General features: G+C 41.5%; 1 protein-coding gene across 2 annotated transcripts in view; it reads left to right on the top strand.

The window, feature by feature from the left end:
• The window catches only part of DLG5 (discs large MAGUK scaffold protein 5), a 172,012-nt gene that overhangs the window by 146,194 nt on the left and 8,239 nt on the right, over nucleotides 1-17,579 (top strand). For both annotated transcript variants that reach the window (XM_075934726.1, XM_075934727.1), the window contains 11 exons: nucleotides 399-488; nucleotides 2,062-2,230; nucleotides 5,487-5,649; nucleotides 6,148-6,281; nucleotides 6,925-7,089; nucleotides 7,435-7,618; nucleotides 10,696-10,844; nucleotides 11,248-11,418; nucleotides 15,030-15,226; nucleotides 16,602-16,745; nucleotides 16,945-17,072. In XM_075934726.1, coding sequence (XP_075790841.1) covers nucleotides 399-488; nucleotides 2,062-2,230; nucleotides 5,487-5,649; nucleotides 6,148-6,281; nucleotides 6,925-7,089; nucleotides 7,435-7,618; nucleotides 10,696-10,844; nucleotides 11,248-11,418; nucleotides 15,030-15,226; nucleotides 16,602-16,745; nucleotides 16,945-17,072 — 1,694 coding nt within the window. The remainder of the gene's footprint in view (nucleotides 1-398; nucleotides 489-2,061; nucleotides 2,231-5,486; nucleotides 5,650-6,147; nucleotides 6,282-6,924; nucleotides 7,090-7,434; nucleotides 7,619-10,695; nucleotides 10,845-11,247; nucleotides 11,419-15,029; nucleotides 15,227-16,601; nucleotides 16,746-16,944; nucleotides 17,073-17,579) is intronic.

Raw genomic sequence — 17,579 nt, 5'->3', positions numbered from 1 at the left:
AACTGGAATATAATTAAAAACTTTCACTGGCACATTCTGAAAGAGAAGTGACCACAAGTGAACAGCACCTGTCTTACATGTTGTGTATTTGGTCAAAATTTTAAAGAGTTATTTAGCACCCAATGGAGTATTAGCAATGTACATTAAGCAATTCCATAGCTATATTAGCTGTTTGAGCCAGGCAGCTTGTTAGCCACGGTAATGGGAGAATAAAAGGGTTTTGGAATTTATTTTATTTTATTTTATTTTTTTTGCAACACCTTAATTGTGCTAGAACTGGACTCTTGCACCCATATAGAGAACATTTAGCGTTCCTTTGAAGAATCAGGACTTAAATATGTTTTATCTGTTTGCATTTAAGTATGTTATAAATTCTAACATTTTCTTGTTACAAATAGGCTCATCCAGCAACTTGCAGTACAGGACGGAAAGAATTAAGATCCCTTTAACCCCAAGGTATCCAAGGTCCATCATGGGCTCCGACAGGGGTAAAATCTTCTATTCTTAACTTTTTTTGGTAATATTTTCAGCATTGCCAACCCCAAGCATTAAAAAAACAGGTCCCAAAAGAATATTTTAAAAACTAGGAGATTTTTAAAAACTGCAATAGAAAATGTTCCTTTTTACTTTTCTGCATGAAAGCACTTGATTCCAGGAGCTGCAGCTTCATGGAATACATCAGTTATCACGAGTCTTCTGTAGGCAAATATGAAGTTATATCCTAAGTGGATAATAGTGGTGAAATTATTCCATAAAGGTGTATATATAATTGTGTTAACTCTAAAACCTCGTATTCTTTGGAAAATTCAGTCTTTCTAACCGGGATATAAATTTAGAGTTTAAAGGGTTTTGATTATTAATATTTTGATTATATAAAGCATTCATCTGAGGACTTGAATATTTTAAACAATATTGATTGAATTATTGAAAATATTGGAATTGTGAAAATAATTTTCAGCAAACAGTTCTTATCTCTGTTCATGAAGTATAAAGCAGAACAAATTTTCTTGGTAATATTTTAAAAACTATTTTACATGAGTAGAATTCAGTCTGTAAACTGCTTGCAAGTTGACGACTGCTATTATTGCTTTGACTCTTCTGAATCCTTAATTAAGTATTGAAAATACTTTGAATGGACATACATAGAGGTCACATGTTACGTTATTATACCATGACTAAACTTAACTCATTCATAATTATAAATGTATTTTCTGCAATGTTCCCTGATGCAGCAACTGATTGATTTGAACGTTCCTGACTGTCAGTTTTTTCAGTTAAATATTCTTGAATAGGAAAACAGTCAAAGCAAAGTATTTAAAACCTTAGATATTCAATAATAACTTTCTGTACTACATGACCTGCAGGTTATATGTCTGGACTTTACTTAAGGCATTCTAGACTCAGGAGCAAAGGGATAAGATCCTCTTGAGACTGTCCATACATTTAAATCTTTTTGTTTTTCCCTAGGTTTTCTTTATTTCATTATGATGTCAGGGCTTTCCATTACTCATGTGCATTTCTATATTCATTTGAAGGAGCTGGCCTGCGGGCTATTCTCACTGTTACTGCTTCAAGCCAATGCTTTCAATTTCTAGAGCAGTAAAATCAACTCACATTTGAAAGGAACATTGCATGTGTAAATATCTTCGGGTACGTCTACACAGTAGCATTATTTTGGAATAATAGATATTATTCCGAAATAATATATTGCACATCTACACAGCAAGCCTCTTATTTCAAAATAACGGGCTTCTTACTCCAACTCCTGTAAACTTCCTTGTATGAAGAGTAAGGACATCGGATGAAGAGTGCTCTCTTTCGAAATAAGTGCTATGTAGACGTGCCCAAATTTGAAATAAGCTGTTTTGATTTAAGCTATTTGATAGCATAGGTCAAGTTGCATAGCTTATTTCGAGTTGAGCCCAACTATGTTTATGTAAATTATACATCACATATTATGGGTGTGCTTGTCTTTTAATACCTCTTCAGATTCCTCCGTTGTAAGACATTTACAATAAGCACTTTATACAGAAACTGATTTCCTTTCTTACATTATTGCAGGTTCACTATCACATTCTGAATGTAGCAGTCCCAGTCTGATAACCCCTCCACAGTCACCACTGAACCTGGAAACCTCTTCTTTTGCCAGCAGCCAGTCACAGAACTCCCTTTCTACATTACCTAGGATTTCTATTAGCCCTGTATCAATTGGAGAGCGTAGAAAAGATAGGTAAGGTGATGGTGGTTGTCATCTTTCATACAATTCTACTTAAGATAATCTTATTCAGTAAAGTGAAAAAATATGAACAATTGGCTTTACAAAATCAGGAGTATATATTAAGTGCTGAGCTGTACTTTAAGTCCTGTTACTCTTCTTTTTTGTTATGATTTATGTGCTGTGAAAGAAGCTTGTGTTGCATACTCTTCCTTCAGAAGTTACAGGATAGTGTTAAAACTTTCAGAAACTCTTAGGCTGATGCATGTGATGGGGTACTTTCTCCTAAACTGGATTGTTCTCCTAGGCTTGTTCAGATGTTGATCCCTTACAGAATCTTTCACTAGGAGTCAATAATAGAAAATGAAGACCTGGAAGTAGTTTTTGGTTAATGCTCAACTTGTTAACATTACTAGCCACCAGGCCTACCCCTCATTTTTACTTGCTGTGATTTGGAAGGATTCAAGTTCAAGCAGATTTCTTCAACGAGGTTTAAATTCAGGATCATGGCCCTGATCCTACAAAAATGCTTGTGCATGCTTAACTTCACTACCATGAGTTAGTTCCAAAGATTTTAATGGATTATTGACAGTAATAAGAACAAAAGAATGGCCGTACTGGGTCAGACCAAAGGTCCGTCTATCCCAGTAGCCTGTCTGCCAATAGTGGCCAATACCAGGTTGTGCTGGATGTTTGGAGCCTAAGTATGATACTGGGGTTTTAATATAATGTAAGTTTTCATTGATGTCACATCCCTGTATCTTACAATGCTCCTTCAGCTTGTGCTAATTAATTTTGGACTGTTGGTTTTACTTGTATTGTAAATGCGCTATATCTGCATTTGTTAGAGTTTACATAAACTCAGAATATCAAACAACTAACCATGGACTTTTACAATGAGGCCTATTTGCACTACTTCGGCAATATAAAGGAACCTTGATGTAGGAATAAATTACATTTACATGCACTTCATCAAGAGTGGTAAAAATAGCAATCTGGCCCTTAAAATGGCAATAAAATCGAATAACAAGAACATCCTATATAACATTAAACTAATTCTTAAATCTTATATGAACTTTTCAGGTTTCATCTCACTGTAACTGAAGATATTTCAGCAGCTTTTATTCCTGTGTGTGTGTGTGTGTGTGTGTGTGTGTGTATAGTACTATACATTGCAGTTTTGCAAGTGATTGTAGAAAACTCATGGTGGAGCTTTATTTATTAATTCACCATGATTAGCACAACTGTATTCAGTTATCAAGTCAGAAGATGTTTTCTGCTAATGATCAGTCATGCAATCCTACCCTGGAATCTGAAAGTCCAACTGCATTTTCCCCTTTTTGCACATAACTTTGAGTGGTTTAGTATGATATGTTCATTGTTACCTGTGTAATGTCATATTCATGGGCTATCAGGTTACACTGGTATTCGTGCTTGGGAACTTAATCAAAAATATGTTGTACAAGCAAGAGTAATATCTTGCTCACGTAGCCATTTTGACTTTGCTTGGCTGGTGTGAAAAAAGCAGATACAGAGGGTAAAGATCTGCTGAGTAAGAAGGTGCTGTTTTTACTTCTCATGTTATGAGAGAAGATGGAAGTGCTGACACACCCAGGACCACAGAGGGGAGTTAGTCTTAGAATCAGGACTCAAATTAAGGAGTTCTTGGGTTCTGTAATTATGCTTGTCATTAGATGAGACCTTTCTTTTATCCATACAAACTGATGACATTAAGAATGCCCCTACTAAGAGTTACCAGAAGAGTGTTCCCTTGGAAAGGGATGCTGACAAAGGCAGTGGGCAGGGAGAGAAAATTGGCAGGAGAGAGAAATCAAAAGCAGATCAGACAGAAATCTCATTAAGGATTTTTCAACTATAAATGCTGTTTTTATGATAATGAAGGGGAAAGAAGTCCTCCTTGTTCTCCCACCTCCCTCTTTCCAAAGCCATTGGTCAGGTGCTTTTGAAACTTTTACCTAGGGATCTAGCAGCACCATTTTATAAGCATTCTCTAGAACAGTGATTCTCAACCTTTCTATCACTGTGGACCACAAATGCAGCTCTCTGTGTTATGTGAATCACATCAAAACAAGATTGACTGAGCTGCTGACCGCAGGTTGAAATACTTTTCTAGAAGGTTGATGTTTCTGTTGTCAGTACCACAAAAGGTGTAATGTGAGTGTGTGTTGTTCTGTCATGTGGAAGGGGTTAGAACTGGGCACCACGTTAACAATTATAGGCCTTAAGCAGTTGTGGTTTCTTCTGCCTTTTGGAGTAAGGAGTAGAAATTGCATGTTGGTCTGGGAAACTCATAAACAGACTGATTTCCCTTCCCTAAAGTTTTATAACACTCAGGGATTCAACGAGAAATAGACATCCAAATCTGAGTACAGTGAATGCAGGGAATGACGGGGAGAAAACTACACCAGGCTTTCATTCTGAAATAACATGTATAGACTATTTTATTGTTATGCTTTTTAGTGCCTGTTACTATTGTGTGTCTAAGTGTTCTTTTCTTCTCAAATCTTCTGCATCTTTCAGATATCTGTTCCGTAATAGGTCTTTTCTGAGAATCCCTCTGGCTCCTAGGCCTAGGTTCTCATCACTAAGGAGTTTGAGGTTGGCCTGATATAAGGTTGTCCTTCTCAAGCAGTATTGCGCACCTTGTGCTATTTTATGTTTGATAATTTCCCTCAAGGAGAATTTGCATGGTAAATGTAATGCTACCATGCAAACTGCTGTCTTAAAGCTTGAGTTTGCAACAGCTTAATTTTCATTACTAATTTGTGTTTCCCTGCGTACAAGTATAAAACTGATTTTGTGTTTATTGGCTTCTCTTGGTTCCCCATGTTATTATTTACAATGTTTGTTTTCACTGGATATTAAGACTCCCAGCATTTATAAACTGTAAGGCACTTTTCTGGAATATGGTTTGTAAATTGCATATTATATAGAGTGGTTTACTTTTATATAATATGGATGTGGAGATTTATTTCCTACCTCTTTCACCATCATAGTATTTATAATTCACTTTTGCTGTAACTTTTTTTATGCAGTCATGTATCTAGAATTGTGTATCTGATATACATTTAGTTCCACCACTCTACATTGCATGGTGTTTAAGGAATGCATAGGCTGTTTACAGTATTTTAGTAGCTTTTAAAACTAGTCTTAATATTCCACTTCAGATTACATAGCGCATGTCACTTTTAAATATTTTGCTTTGAGTGCCATTTTGTCCAAATCATTTTTTAACAATTTCTTCTTAAAGGCCATATATGGAAGAACCACGCCATGTTAAAGTGCAAAAGGGTTCTGAGCCACTAGGGATTTCCATTGTGAGCGGAGAAAACGGTGGCATATTTGTGTCTAAAGTAACTGGTGGGAGCATTGCCCATCAAGCTGGCCTTGAATATGGTGATCAGTTATTGGAGGTAATTTTGTTCACTTAACATTTCTACTACTTTAGTAAACAAATGCAGTTGTGTAATAGCTTGTGAACGAGAAGTCATCTCTCAAAATATAAATACAATACAAGGGATAGTCTAGATCATAATGTTTTAATTGTATGTGAAGTTTCATCACAAATTATTCAGAAGTTTTTCCTTCGCTAAGCATATCTTGTATAAGGGATAATGCTACTTTGAAGGTAGCTTTCTGTCATCTAAAAATGAGACATATTTGAGGATTGTCATCAAGTTATCAAACATTAGTTGCGTTGATTTCTCCCCAAAAGAGTAATTAAATCACTAGTTCTGTAGCTACTTTTTCTCCCCTTTGTTCAGACACCCATCCTGCAGCACTCCCACAGATTGAGACTTGTGTTGATGTTGCTTTTTGAAACACATCAGGATGCTGCAAGTCCTAAAATTATTTTTCCATTTTTTCCTTTGAAAATGTGATTTCTAATGTCTTACATTTATTCATTCTAGTTTAATGGAATTAATCTGAGAAATGCAACAGAGCAACAGGCTCGACTGATCATTGGGCAGCAATGTGACACCATTACTATTCTGGCTCAGTACAACCCCCATATGTATCAACTTGGCAATCACTCACGATCGAGGTAAGTTTAGCTAGACCTTGAAAATACTACTCTTGGTCTGAATCATTTATCAAGATACTAAAAACATTCTGAACGGAGACTGTTCACTAAAGCTGTTTTGATAAGAAATATGAGTGCTTAGAGAAAAACCAAACAAGGTGATGGGATCCATTTGTTTTATTTAGTTAAAGAGTAAACAAGGGAAAATAAACTTTTCAGAAATATGAAACTAAAACCAAAAAGTGTTCTAGCACTGTAATCACACATTGGTTTGCTGTGGCGGACAGGCTGGTGCTGAGTGCTAGTATCATCCACACTGTCAAAAGACCACTAAAGGTTTGGCTTGCAAAGTCAGTGCATGTAGAAACCAAGGACCTAACTGGGAGGTCTGCACAGAGAAGTATTGTAGAACAAAACCCAAAGACACATTAGCTATAAGATTAATACAATTTAGAAAAAAATATTGGAAGGCTTATACTGATGATTGCAATAATTTGAGATTTCTTAGTTGATTTCAACTTGATTATATAGCCCAGATTGAGATTCCAGGGAAAATCAGTATCTAGATGGTTAATGTTCCTCCAAGTCTGAAGTTAGTTGGGGATTTGTTGAACTGTTAACCGTTTATATCAGTGTGTGTTACCCATTTTGTCTGTCTGTTTAGTTCTCGTTTAGAACCAGTGAGCAACCATTCCACTCCTCAAGGCAGTGGGGCGGCAACCCCCGACAATCATTCCATAATTGATACTGTGAGTGAACAGGATGAAGGAACAATGACACCTCCATCCAAACAAACCACACCTACAACTAGTCCCCGGAATTCCATGAGGTAAATACTCAGACCTGTTCGTTTTCTGCTTTTGAAAAGGGGGGGAGGAAAAGACACAAAAATGAAGTGCACTGACATTTTTAAATAGACAGGAGCACATGGGCTAGGAGAGAACCATTTCCATGTTTCTTGCAAACCTGTTTGAGAAGCACTTCAAATACAAATAATAGAAACAAGATTAGTTGAATTAAGAATAATACAGGATGCATGAAATTGTAGTTAAAAATGGGGTGCTTGTGCTGTAGGGATGTAATAGAGGGAAATCCATTGCTTTTGTTGAGATGACTAAGGGTGCTTGAGCTGTAAATGAGCAACTAATCTATTTTTTAAAATTGCTATTCAAAGGGTCCCCGTGGACACAAACAAGAGGACCCCAGAACCAAGAAATGTTGTCATTAAAAAATCCCAAGTGGAGCTTGGAGTCCAGATCTGTGGTGGAAACCTGTATGGAATATTTGTGTCTGATGTAGAAGATGATAGCCCAGCCAAAGGACCAGAAGGACTAGTTATGGGAGACATGATACTTGAGGTAAACCATGAAGATGCACAAAATACAGGCGACATATTCCTGTTGCTTCTAGAGTCTTTACAGCAGGGCACTTTCTGGCAAGTGATAGCTTCATGTAGTTATCTAGAGTAACTGCTTTGTTGTGGACCCCCCCTCTTTTAGATTTCTGTCCGCTGGTGTTCTTTTCTGCACTTCATGATTGCCCTAGAGACACCCGAAAAAAATTCCATGAAGACCTGTTAATTTCCATCAGTATTAGTAACCCTGGAAAACCTAGTGCAAATTGACAGCCCTGCTAAACTTTTAAGTGATGGTATGAGAATTCTTGAGTCTCCGAGACCTGTGACTTGTCCCCATAATTTCAATGGAGTGTTGAGACTTAAGTCTCATAAGCATTTAAATGCCACCAGGAACTATTTCACAGGTGATCGTTTTAGCAGACAAGTGATTATTTTTCATTGCTGGCTGGAGTGGCAACTGGGACAGAGTGTAGTGGGGCACCTAGTTGCTGGAGCATTTGAAGGTACCACTGTCAGTTTAACCTCTCTTTCAGCCATAGCTATAACTCCTAGTGTAGACACGATGAAAATTCTGTGAGCCATGATTCGCACAGTTCTGTGTTTCTGCAGTAGGAATTTGCATTGGTACAGTGTAGAGAAGACGACACATACTGCTGTGAGGCAAGGCATCCGCTTTCCAGAACAAAAACTGTCCTGAGACTTACATTGTACTTACTCCTTAACAGTTACAAAAATCGGTAGTATGCTGCAAGAGTAACAGCTGCCACAGCATAGAAAATGGAATGAATATGAAAACCCTAAATTGCAGAAAACTCTGTGCCCACTGGAACAGACTGAGGAGGGGAAGTACCACCCCATGATTCTTGAGTCTGATGCATAACTTGGGCTTTATATACCACTGAGGGCCCAGGGCCTTGGTTAAACTCTCACAAATAGTTGGAAGGCCCTGGCACTTCATGGAGATTTATCTTTGCTAAAGACAGGGAGTTTACAGTACAAACCACACACCAGCTCCAAGTACCAGGGTTGGGGTACATGTATTAGGAGCTGAAAATTCCTGCTGTAGACGGGAAATCTCGAGCCCAGACTCTGTAGATGGACACAGTAGCTCCTGTGATGCAGCCCTCTTCTTGGGGGCAGAGGAGAGAGGGAGTCAAGAAGGAAAGGATCTGTGTAACAGAGAAGGTTGGGCTTCTCATAGATTGCTCTTGTGATCTTGAGCAACCCCCCTATCTATCTTTCCCTTATTTCCATCTATAAAATTGGGATATTTCTCTACCTCACCGGGTTAGGAGGATAAATTCATTGATAGTGAGCTGGCTAAATATTATAGAGATGAAATCCATCTGAGCACTTGAGTAGATGTTCCCATTATACCGCCCCCCCCTCCCCCCCGCCGCTGCAGGATGGCTGGTTTATATGGTGAAGATGTGCAGGGTTTGTTTTTAAGTTTACACCTTGAATCAAAGCCACTTAATCTGCCTAGGGATCCTAAAATAAAAATCATGTGCTGAACCAAGACTCTGGATTTTTGCTTTCTTAAAACAACCTGTAAGCCACTAACACCCTCATTTTGTCTTATGACTGCAGAGATGCCAACGGGCCACTCAGCCTTGAATGGCCCTGTTACTATAGATGCTAACTGCTTCTGCTAAACAATCTGTTGTACCATGTCTTTTGCTGTGACTCTGGGAGCACCTTTCCCAGACCTGCAAAAGAGCTGTGTGGCTTGAAAGCTTGCCCCTCTCACCTAACGACATTGAAATTACAGCCCTGTCTATAGGATTGTCAGCTCTGATTTATGTAAGCATATAGCTATTAGAGTTATAAAATTGCCTGAATATGTGCGCACACAAGGTTCCTTGTGTTGGCAGTACGTGTCCTCACCAGGCCCACTGATTTGGGGGGAGGGCGGAAGGGATGGGAGGAGCAGGGGAGCAATGCAGGACAGCTGCCCCGGGGCCCGGTGATTTTGAAAAGAATCTGGGGCTCCCAGCTGCCACTACAGGCTTTTCAAATCCCCACTGGAGCCCTGGGTGGCGTGTGCTGGGCTGCACTGAAGGGCTGGCTGGGGGAGACTATTACTAGCTCCACCCCTTCCACTTGAGACCCCACCACTTCCATTTTATGCCCCTCCCCCCCACACACACTTTACTCAGGTACCCACAAAATCTGTCAACCACCCTGGTCCTTACTAGACACCCTTGTATCTGTTGTAGTGTTAGATTGTGGGCCAGTCCCTGAAAACCAGTTACAGTCGCTGTAAGCAACAAATGGCAAACTTTTTGGCTCACAAAATCAGGATTGGGGTGCTGGCTGTGGGGTGGGGCCTGGAATGTGGACCTCGGAGTGCAAGAGGATGTGTGGGCTGGGGCTGAGGGTTGGCGTGCAGGAGGGGGTAAGGGCTCTGGCTGGGAGTACAAGTTTGGGGCTGGGGATGAGGGGTTTAGGATGGAGGAGGGGTACTCTAAATTGAGATGAAAGGGTTCAGAAGATGGGAGAGATCTCTGCACAGGGGTGAGGGTGTGAGGGAGAAGTGTGAAGGCTCTGGCTGGGGGTGGGTGTCATCAACCATCCACGCCCCTCAGATTTGTGGTGTTACAATTAGCATAGAGAGGCATTGATATCTGTGGGAGCCACATTTAAGCAAAAATGTTTCCATAGCTAGGTCACTGTAAGATGGCTTACATCGACCTAACACTGTAGGGTATATCAGGCCTACCGCATCCACCTTGTCTCTCTAGGATTCCTAAATAAGTTCTCCTTGGAATCTTGTGATTTTCTGCATTTGTTTCTGGAACAGCAAAGGGCGTAAGGTGGCTTTTTCCCTTTTTGTGTATATCTAGTGTGTTTTCTTCAGGGATTTAAAAAGCCCTACTCTCTCTCTACTGGCCATTGTGACTGGTACCTTCACTGTCATGCTGTAGTGAGTTTTCCTTTTACATGTTTACTTGCCGTTAGGGGAACCAAATTCCCACTTCACACGCTGCTTCAGGCTCCATTCTAATCCTTCAGTCTATTAAGAAACAACATGAGCCCTGAGACCTCATGAGTTTTGGGTTTTTCTGTATTTTACAGTATGGATCTGTTGATATGCGAAATAAAACAGCGGAGGAAGCCTACCTGGAAATGATGAAGCCAGGAGAAAATATTAGAGTAAAGACTCAGTACAGAATAGAAGAATTCAACAAGATTAAAGATTTACCTGGAGATGGATTCTATATCAGGTATTCACATGCTCATTAAATAGCTTAGTGTCCTAACTATTTTGCCAGCAAGAATCCCATGTGGTAGCAAATGATTTAAAGGCAAGTACAAAGTGGCTACAATAGTTTGCTGAGCATTGTATGCAAAGTGTGAGAGAGGCTTAGCAAGTCAGTCTTTTTTTCCTGCTTTTATTGGAAATTCAAAGCACAATCTCAGATAGTCCTTGATTCTTGGCAGTTGTTGAAAGCCTCCAACCTACATCGTAAGTGTAACTAGGTACTTCACTGTGAGTACATGAGCCTTTGGGACATCAGAGACCAATTCCAGTGGAGAGTCATTTATTTTCCTAAGTAGCTACACCACTTGCTTCTCTTGAGATGGTGGGGCTCCAGTTATAGCGTCTATTTATGTCTCTCTTTGCAGAGCACTTTATGATCGGCTGGCAGAGGTGGAGCAGGATTTAAACTTTAAGAAGGATGACATTTTGTATGTTGATGATACTCTACCACAGGGGAACTTTGGTTGCTGGATGGCTTGGCAGCTGGATGAGAATGCTCAAAAGCTAGAGAGAGGACAGATCCCCAGCAAATATATGTAAGTAACCGCAGTGACAAATTGCTGCTTAAAGTGCCTGAATGATGAATTATAAACAAAAGAGAGCTGGGTTTGAATCTTCAAAGCTGTGTGATTCCCGTGTGGTATTAGTTTCCTAGAAGTGTTATTTCAGGGGTGGCATGTTTTAATAACATTTAATTAAACAATATGTTCTGCCAAGTCATTTTTAATGCTGCTAATAGTAACCTCCTAAAAGTGGAACGAACACCTGGCGCTGTGAAAGAAGATTCAGACAGTAACCTAAGTGACTTAACACAGAAATATCTAAACTGGGGCTGTCAAACTCATTGTTAGAAAGTACCTCTCCCTTTTGATGATGATAAATTCAGGACTGTGTACCCACAACAATCCACTGCTCTGAGGGAGATTTCCCCCCATATCAATGGCGTGATCTTTAGTCAATAACTCAATTTTTAGCTGTTTAGTGCAGTCACATTCCGTCTCATTTTTCTGCCACAGTATTTCTGCCCTTCCTTTCTCTCCTTTCCTCATGAGAACTTGTAAGCAATTCCTGACAAAAGAAGCCACGCTAAAATACGTACCCTAGCAGTTGCAGAACATTTTGCAAGTGCGGTGTAGACCTAACTATCCTGACACTGTTCTTGTGAGAGAAGAGGGAATGGACCCCATTTTGTGGACAGATTACTACTGTATGTACATTGTTTGCTTCCATTTTAAATACAACTGCGTGATACTAATTGATAATGTTAAACAGAATTAGTCACTTAGTTTGTAGAAACAATACTGGCAATACAAAACACTGCGTTGTGTTGCCAAAAGAGCAGTTCAGGTTGGACCTCTCTAGTCTAGCACCCTGGGGAACTGACTGGTCCCAAACAAGGGAGTTTGCTGGACCAGGGAAGGTCGTGAGGGGAGGTGTGGGTGCCAGCTTCCCTTCTGGACTCCTTTCCCCATCCTCCTCACCCAATGAGCTGCAGCAGCCCTGCCACCCCACCAGAGCTCATGGCGACCTTACCCCACCCCACCAGAGCTTGCAGTGACCCAGACACCCTGCTGGAGCTCCAGCCCCTCACTCCAGCTTCTCTGCCCCACAGCATCCACTGACCCTCTGGGTAAGGGCACCATTTATGGGGAGCTAGGGGGCAATAGCCCTCCACCCCCTTGAAAGTTTGAACCTCTGGATTTCATACTTGAGGTCTGCTTAAAGCTGCATGCCCTAGCTCCAAAGGTGAGTCTTAATTGCAACAGAGTTTAAGCTGCTTGCAGCATTGCCTTTGGGTCAGGGAGTTTGTTATAAAAAGAGAGAGGCAGGTGATGAAGAATAACAAAAGACTGGTCATTCAAGTAATTAAAGGATTATTAGATCATCATGAAAATATTGGTACTCCACTTAAAAGATACGGGGTTGGGGGGGAAAGAGTAGCAATGAGTGTTGTGTTGCTGGGATTTGCATTTGGACCAGTACTTGTTACACCTTTAAATGCTCTTGAAAAGGGGGTAAATAGTGAGGTGGCAAAATATTCAGATACTACAGAATTACTCAAATAGTTCAGTGTAAAGCTGATTGCGAAGAGTTACAAAGGGATCTCACCAAACTGGGTGATTGGGCAGCACAAGGGACATTGGAGTTCAGTGTTAAGAAATGCAAAGTAATGCCCCTGGAAAACTATAATCCTGTGTCTACATGCAAAAATGATGGGATGTAGAATAGTTGTTACCACTCAAGAAAGAGATCTTGGAATCATTGTGCATAGTTCTCTGAAAATATAGTCTCAATATGCAGTGTCAGTCTAAAAACTGAAAAACTAACCAAATATTGGGAATCATAAGAAAGGAATAGATAAGACAGAAATTATCATACTGCCTCTACATATAGTCACTGTCTGCCCACATCTTGAATATTGTATGCAAATTTGATCACCGCATCTAAAAAAAGATGTATTGGATTTGGGAAAGGTACAGAAAGGGCAACAGAAATGATTAGGGGTAAGAAACAGCTTCCATAGGAGACATTAAAAAGACTGGGATTTTTCAGCTTGGAAAAGAAATGACTAATGGATGGGAGCAGGGAGATTTTAGAGATGTAGAGCAACAGCCCTAGTTGGCACACTTGAAAGGCAAAAGCGCCGGGTGGAGCCCGGGATCAGCTGGTGACTCCCCGCTGACCCTGGGCTCCATGTGGTGCTGCTGCTTTGAAACGCCCACAAGGAGCTCGGCGTCAGGCTGCATGCAGCATTTAAAGTGGCAATGCCATGTGGAGCCTGGAGTTAGCTGGGGACTACCTCACTGACCCTGGGCTCCACACAGCACTGCTGCTTTGAAATGCCACATGCAGCTGGGGACATCGCAGCTGGGTGAGGCATTTCAAAGTGGCAGTGCTGTGTGGAGCCCAGGGTCTGGCCCCAGGCTTCACACAGTGCTGCCACTTGAAAGGCCCCAGCTGATCCCAGGCTCCATGTGGTGCTTTGGTCTTACCAGTGCACCAGCTAGGGGTGTTGCTACACTTCAAAGGTGGAGGTGCCCTACTGACTAATCGAATAGTCTATACAAAGTTCGACTATTCAGTTAGTAAGTTATTCAAAATTTAATAACCCTAACCAACAGAAGTCCCAATAATCAAACGATCCATTCTTTGTTGCCCATTTCCAGCTTCCTCCTTTAGTTTATTTTGTTCTTATTGGAACTCTGTTATAGTTTGGCCTTTCCACCATCTCCTGCCAAAGAGTTCCACAGGTTAATATTAGAGCTGAGTGCCTCTAATATTTATTTAAGTTTTCTTTCTTTTATATAGGAATTAGATACAGTGCTCCTGTCAGCTAATTGCTGAGTTATCTTCCATAACCCCTAGAGGTTTCCAGTGCCTTAGTAGCCCTAGGAAGAGGTGATACGTGTGTGGCAGAAGTGCAAATGGAATTGGTCCCCCCAATATGCTGCTTGGCTTGTACTAAGCATGCTGAGTAAGACTACTGAAGCCACTGTCCTTATCTGGCCCCTCATGCTCTGACTCTTCCCACCCCCCCATTATGGCATGCACTGGTCATGCCCCCCCCCTCACCCTTTCCAAAATCTGAAATCGCGCCCCTGCCACTGGCCTTACCAGCAAGCTCTTCTCTTCACTGCCGGCAACCTCTGCTGCTGGGACTCTCTAGTCCAGCAACATTCGTGATCCTTCTATATCATGTATGTTGCGGGACCGAAGAGTCCCGGACCACAGTGATTCAATATGTACTTTCAATTTTGTGTATGTAGCAGGAGATGGATTTTTCACAAGGGATTAGGGACCTAATTACCTTGAAAATAATGTCCCCCAAAATTCTCAGGCACAGCTTATTGAGCTTTTCCAGTGCTGTTGTATTTACCTATGTTCTAGTGTCCTTGAAGAGGGACCCAGAAAATCAAACCTAAATGTAATACATGGGCTATATTCTTCCAGTGGTGTTCAATAGTAGTTTGGGGTAGTTTTTCAGGTTATGGACATTCTATTGATGCCGCTTTAGATGATTTGACATTTGTCCTAGACAAGTTTTTCATACTGTTAAGATTTTTCTCCTCTGTTGTGAACAATGGCTCTTAAAACCTCATGTGTTTGTGCCAACCTGAATACAATTATTCAATCCATTTCACTGTAGGATGGACCAGGAGTTTTATAGGAGACACAGTATGTCGGAGGCTAAAGATGAAAACAGCTCCACTAAGACTTTGTCAGCAGCAGCTCGAAGATCTTTCTTTAGAAGAAAGCATAAACACAAGCGTAGCGGCTCCAAAGATGGAAAGGATTTACTGGCTCTCGATACAATCAGTACCGACTCCATTCCTTTCTTGGATGGCAAGTGCTTTTGTTATGTTTAGTTTTCTTAAGGCTATGGAAACCTCCTAAGAGAGATGTGATTTCCTCTCCCCCTCCGCGTCGCTTAGTCTGCATATAAACACTGAAGTATACTCTGTGTCCTATGACGTTTATTGTCCTCAGGCACCAATGTAGGCATTAAATAAGAAACCAGATCATCTCAGATTAGTGCTTGTAATTTCTTAATTTACAAAGAATAAGTCCATCCCTGAAATGTATAAATATAGGTTGAACCTCGGTAGTCTGGCATGCTTGGGTCCTGATCATTGCCAAACCAGAGAATTTGCTGAACCATGGGAGTTAATATTGTATAGTATTACCAACACTTCTGCCACATTCTGGGCTTTTAGAAAACATTTAGCGGTAAATTAGAGCTAAATAACAGCATAGGACACCAAGATCCAGGACTGGTGGGTGGAAACAAACTTGATGGAACCACGGGAAACTTGGCCACATCCATGATAAGTGGACGTCTGGCTAAAATCATGCTGGGCCAGAGCCTGCTGGACTAGAGAGGTTCAACCTGTATTAAAATTGTACCTTCTAAGCAGGATTGGTAGGGGGTAAAAGCCTTTTGACATTTATTCACCAGCATGGTTTAAATCCTCCTTTGAGAGATTTCTGTCTCAATTGACGAGTCTAAATCATTAGAATAGTCACAGCTCCTGAGCAAACAACTGAATTCTATACTGCTTATGTGGGCAATAATTTTTTGCCAGGGGCCACTGCAGAAATTTTGAAGTGATCCCAGGCAGCTCTGGGAGGGGCGGGACCTCAAGCAGAAGGGGTGGGGTGGGATGGGATACTTCCCTGCTTCCCCACCCTCATACCATGATCAGTCTGGGGTTACCCCAAAGCGCCCATGCCCTTGGCGGTGGTAGGAGACTTTGTGCTCTCCCCCTTCTGCCCACAGGCCAGTCAGGGCTTGGGAGCGGAGGAGCACGCCAAGTCTTCTTCCACCCTTTCAGGAGCCACAAGCTAGACCTCCGAGGGCTGGATGAACCCACTTGGCGGGCCGGATCCAGCCTGCGGAGGCCCTTTTGTCCACCCCGGCTTATGCTCATTTATGGCTTAATTGAAAACACAATTGCATTTTACAAGTGAAAATGTCTTTGATCCCCTGCAAATTGTCTTAATCTGTAGAAGTGGCAGGATTGTTCACATTTCGTAATTAACACTAAGCAAAATGCTAAGTCACAAAGACTGCTTAATGGGGTGAGACAGCTGTGTATTTGTGCACCTGACGATTCCAGCTTCTCGCAACAGGACTACAGGCTTTTTGTCCGTTGCTAAAAATTTACGTTACCACAAAAACATTTTTCAATTGTACATAACTGTTTTTGTTACTCTTTAGATTCCGTGAGTCTGGCTTATCAGCGTGTACAGAAGGTGGATTGTACCTCTCCCAGACCTGTACTCATTCTAGGACCATTACTTGATGCTGTGAAGGACATGCTAGTCAAAGAATCTCCTGGAAAGTTTTGCAGATGTCCCCTTGGTACGTGTACAAGGAATAAGAGCTAATGTGTGTTTTGCTATGTGCTATGTTGGCCTAACAACTGGATGAAAGGGTAGCACAAAAATTCCTGGAGGGTGCGGAGGGGAAGAGATGTAGAACCGTAGCATATTCTGTAAATCTTATGCTGTGGTTAAGAAATATAAATGAACTAAGAATCTGTTTTTGTTTTTTGAAACAGAAGTGATGAAAGCTTCCCAACAAGCCATTGAACGGGGAGTGAAAGACTGTTTGTTTATAGATTACAAACGGAGGAGTGGACATTTTGACGTGACAACGGTAGCTTCGATAAAGGAGATAACAGAGAAGGTGGTTGTCATCTTATGGTATCTTCGTTGTGCCACAGTTCACTGTAAAATGTACAGATAATTATTATATAATATGTAGTAGGTTCAACTCACTTTCAGCACGGCTTCTTCCCTCAGGGTGGCTTTGGGGAAGTAACCGGCTATGCCGACGTGCCCCCTTTGGGTGAGGTGTTTTCTTCAAGGCCCTGCCCTCCGGTCTTGCTCCGTGCCCCCTTCTGGGGGGGGAGTCATTGTTCTTCCTCCGCTCCTCCTCCAGGGTCCTCCCTACTCCCTAAGATCCCCAGTTCTTCTCCCACTCTGCCTGCCCAATTGCTTCTTGCAACCCTGCCTTGAGGACTTATGGCCTGGGGCTTCCCTGGCTCACACTCCCCCAGCCTACCGCAGCTGCTTCCTTGCGAACCACGGCTGCCTCCTTGCAGCCTGGCCTTTTAGGGCTGCCTCCATGCGAGCTCCACCCTCCATGACAGCCTCCTTGCAGATCCTAGGGCCTCAGGCCGGGTAGCCTGGG

The sequence above is a fragment of the Pelodiscus sinensis genome, chromosome 8 (genome assembly GCF_049634645.1).
Source record: "Pelodiscus sinensis isolate JC-2024 chromosome 8, ASM4963464v1, whole genome shotgun sequence".
NCBI lineage: Eukaryota > Metazoa > Chordata > Testudines > Trionychidae > Pelodiscus > Pelodiscus sinensis.
This window is presented reverse-complemented; position numbering and strand designations above follow the sequence as displayed.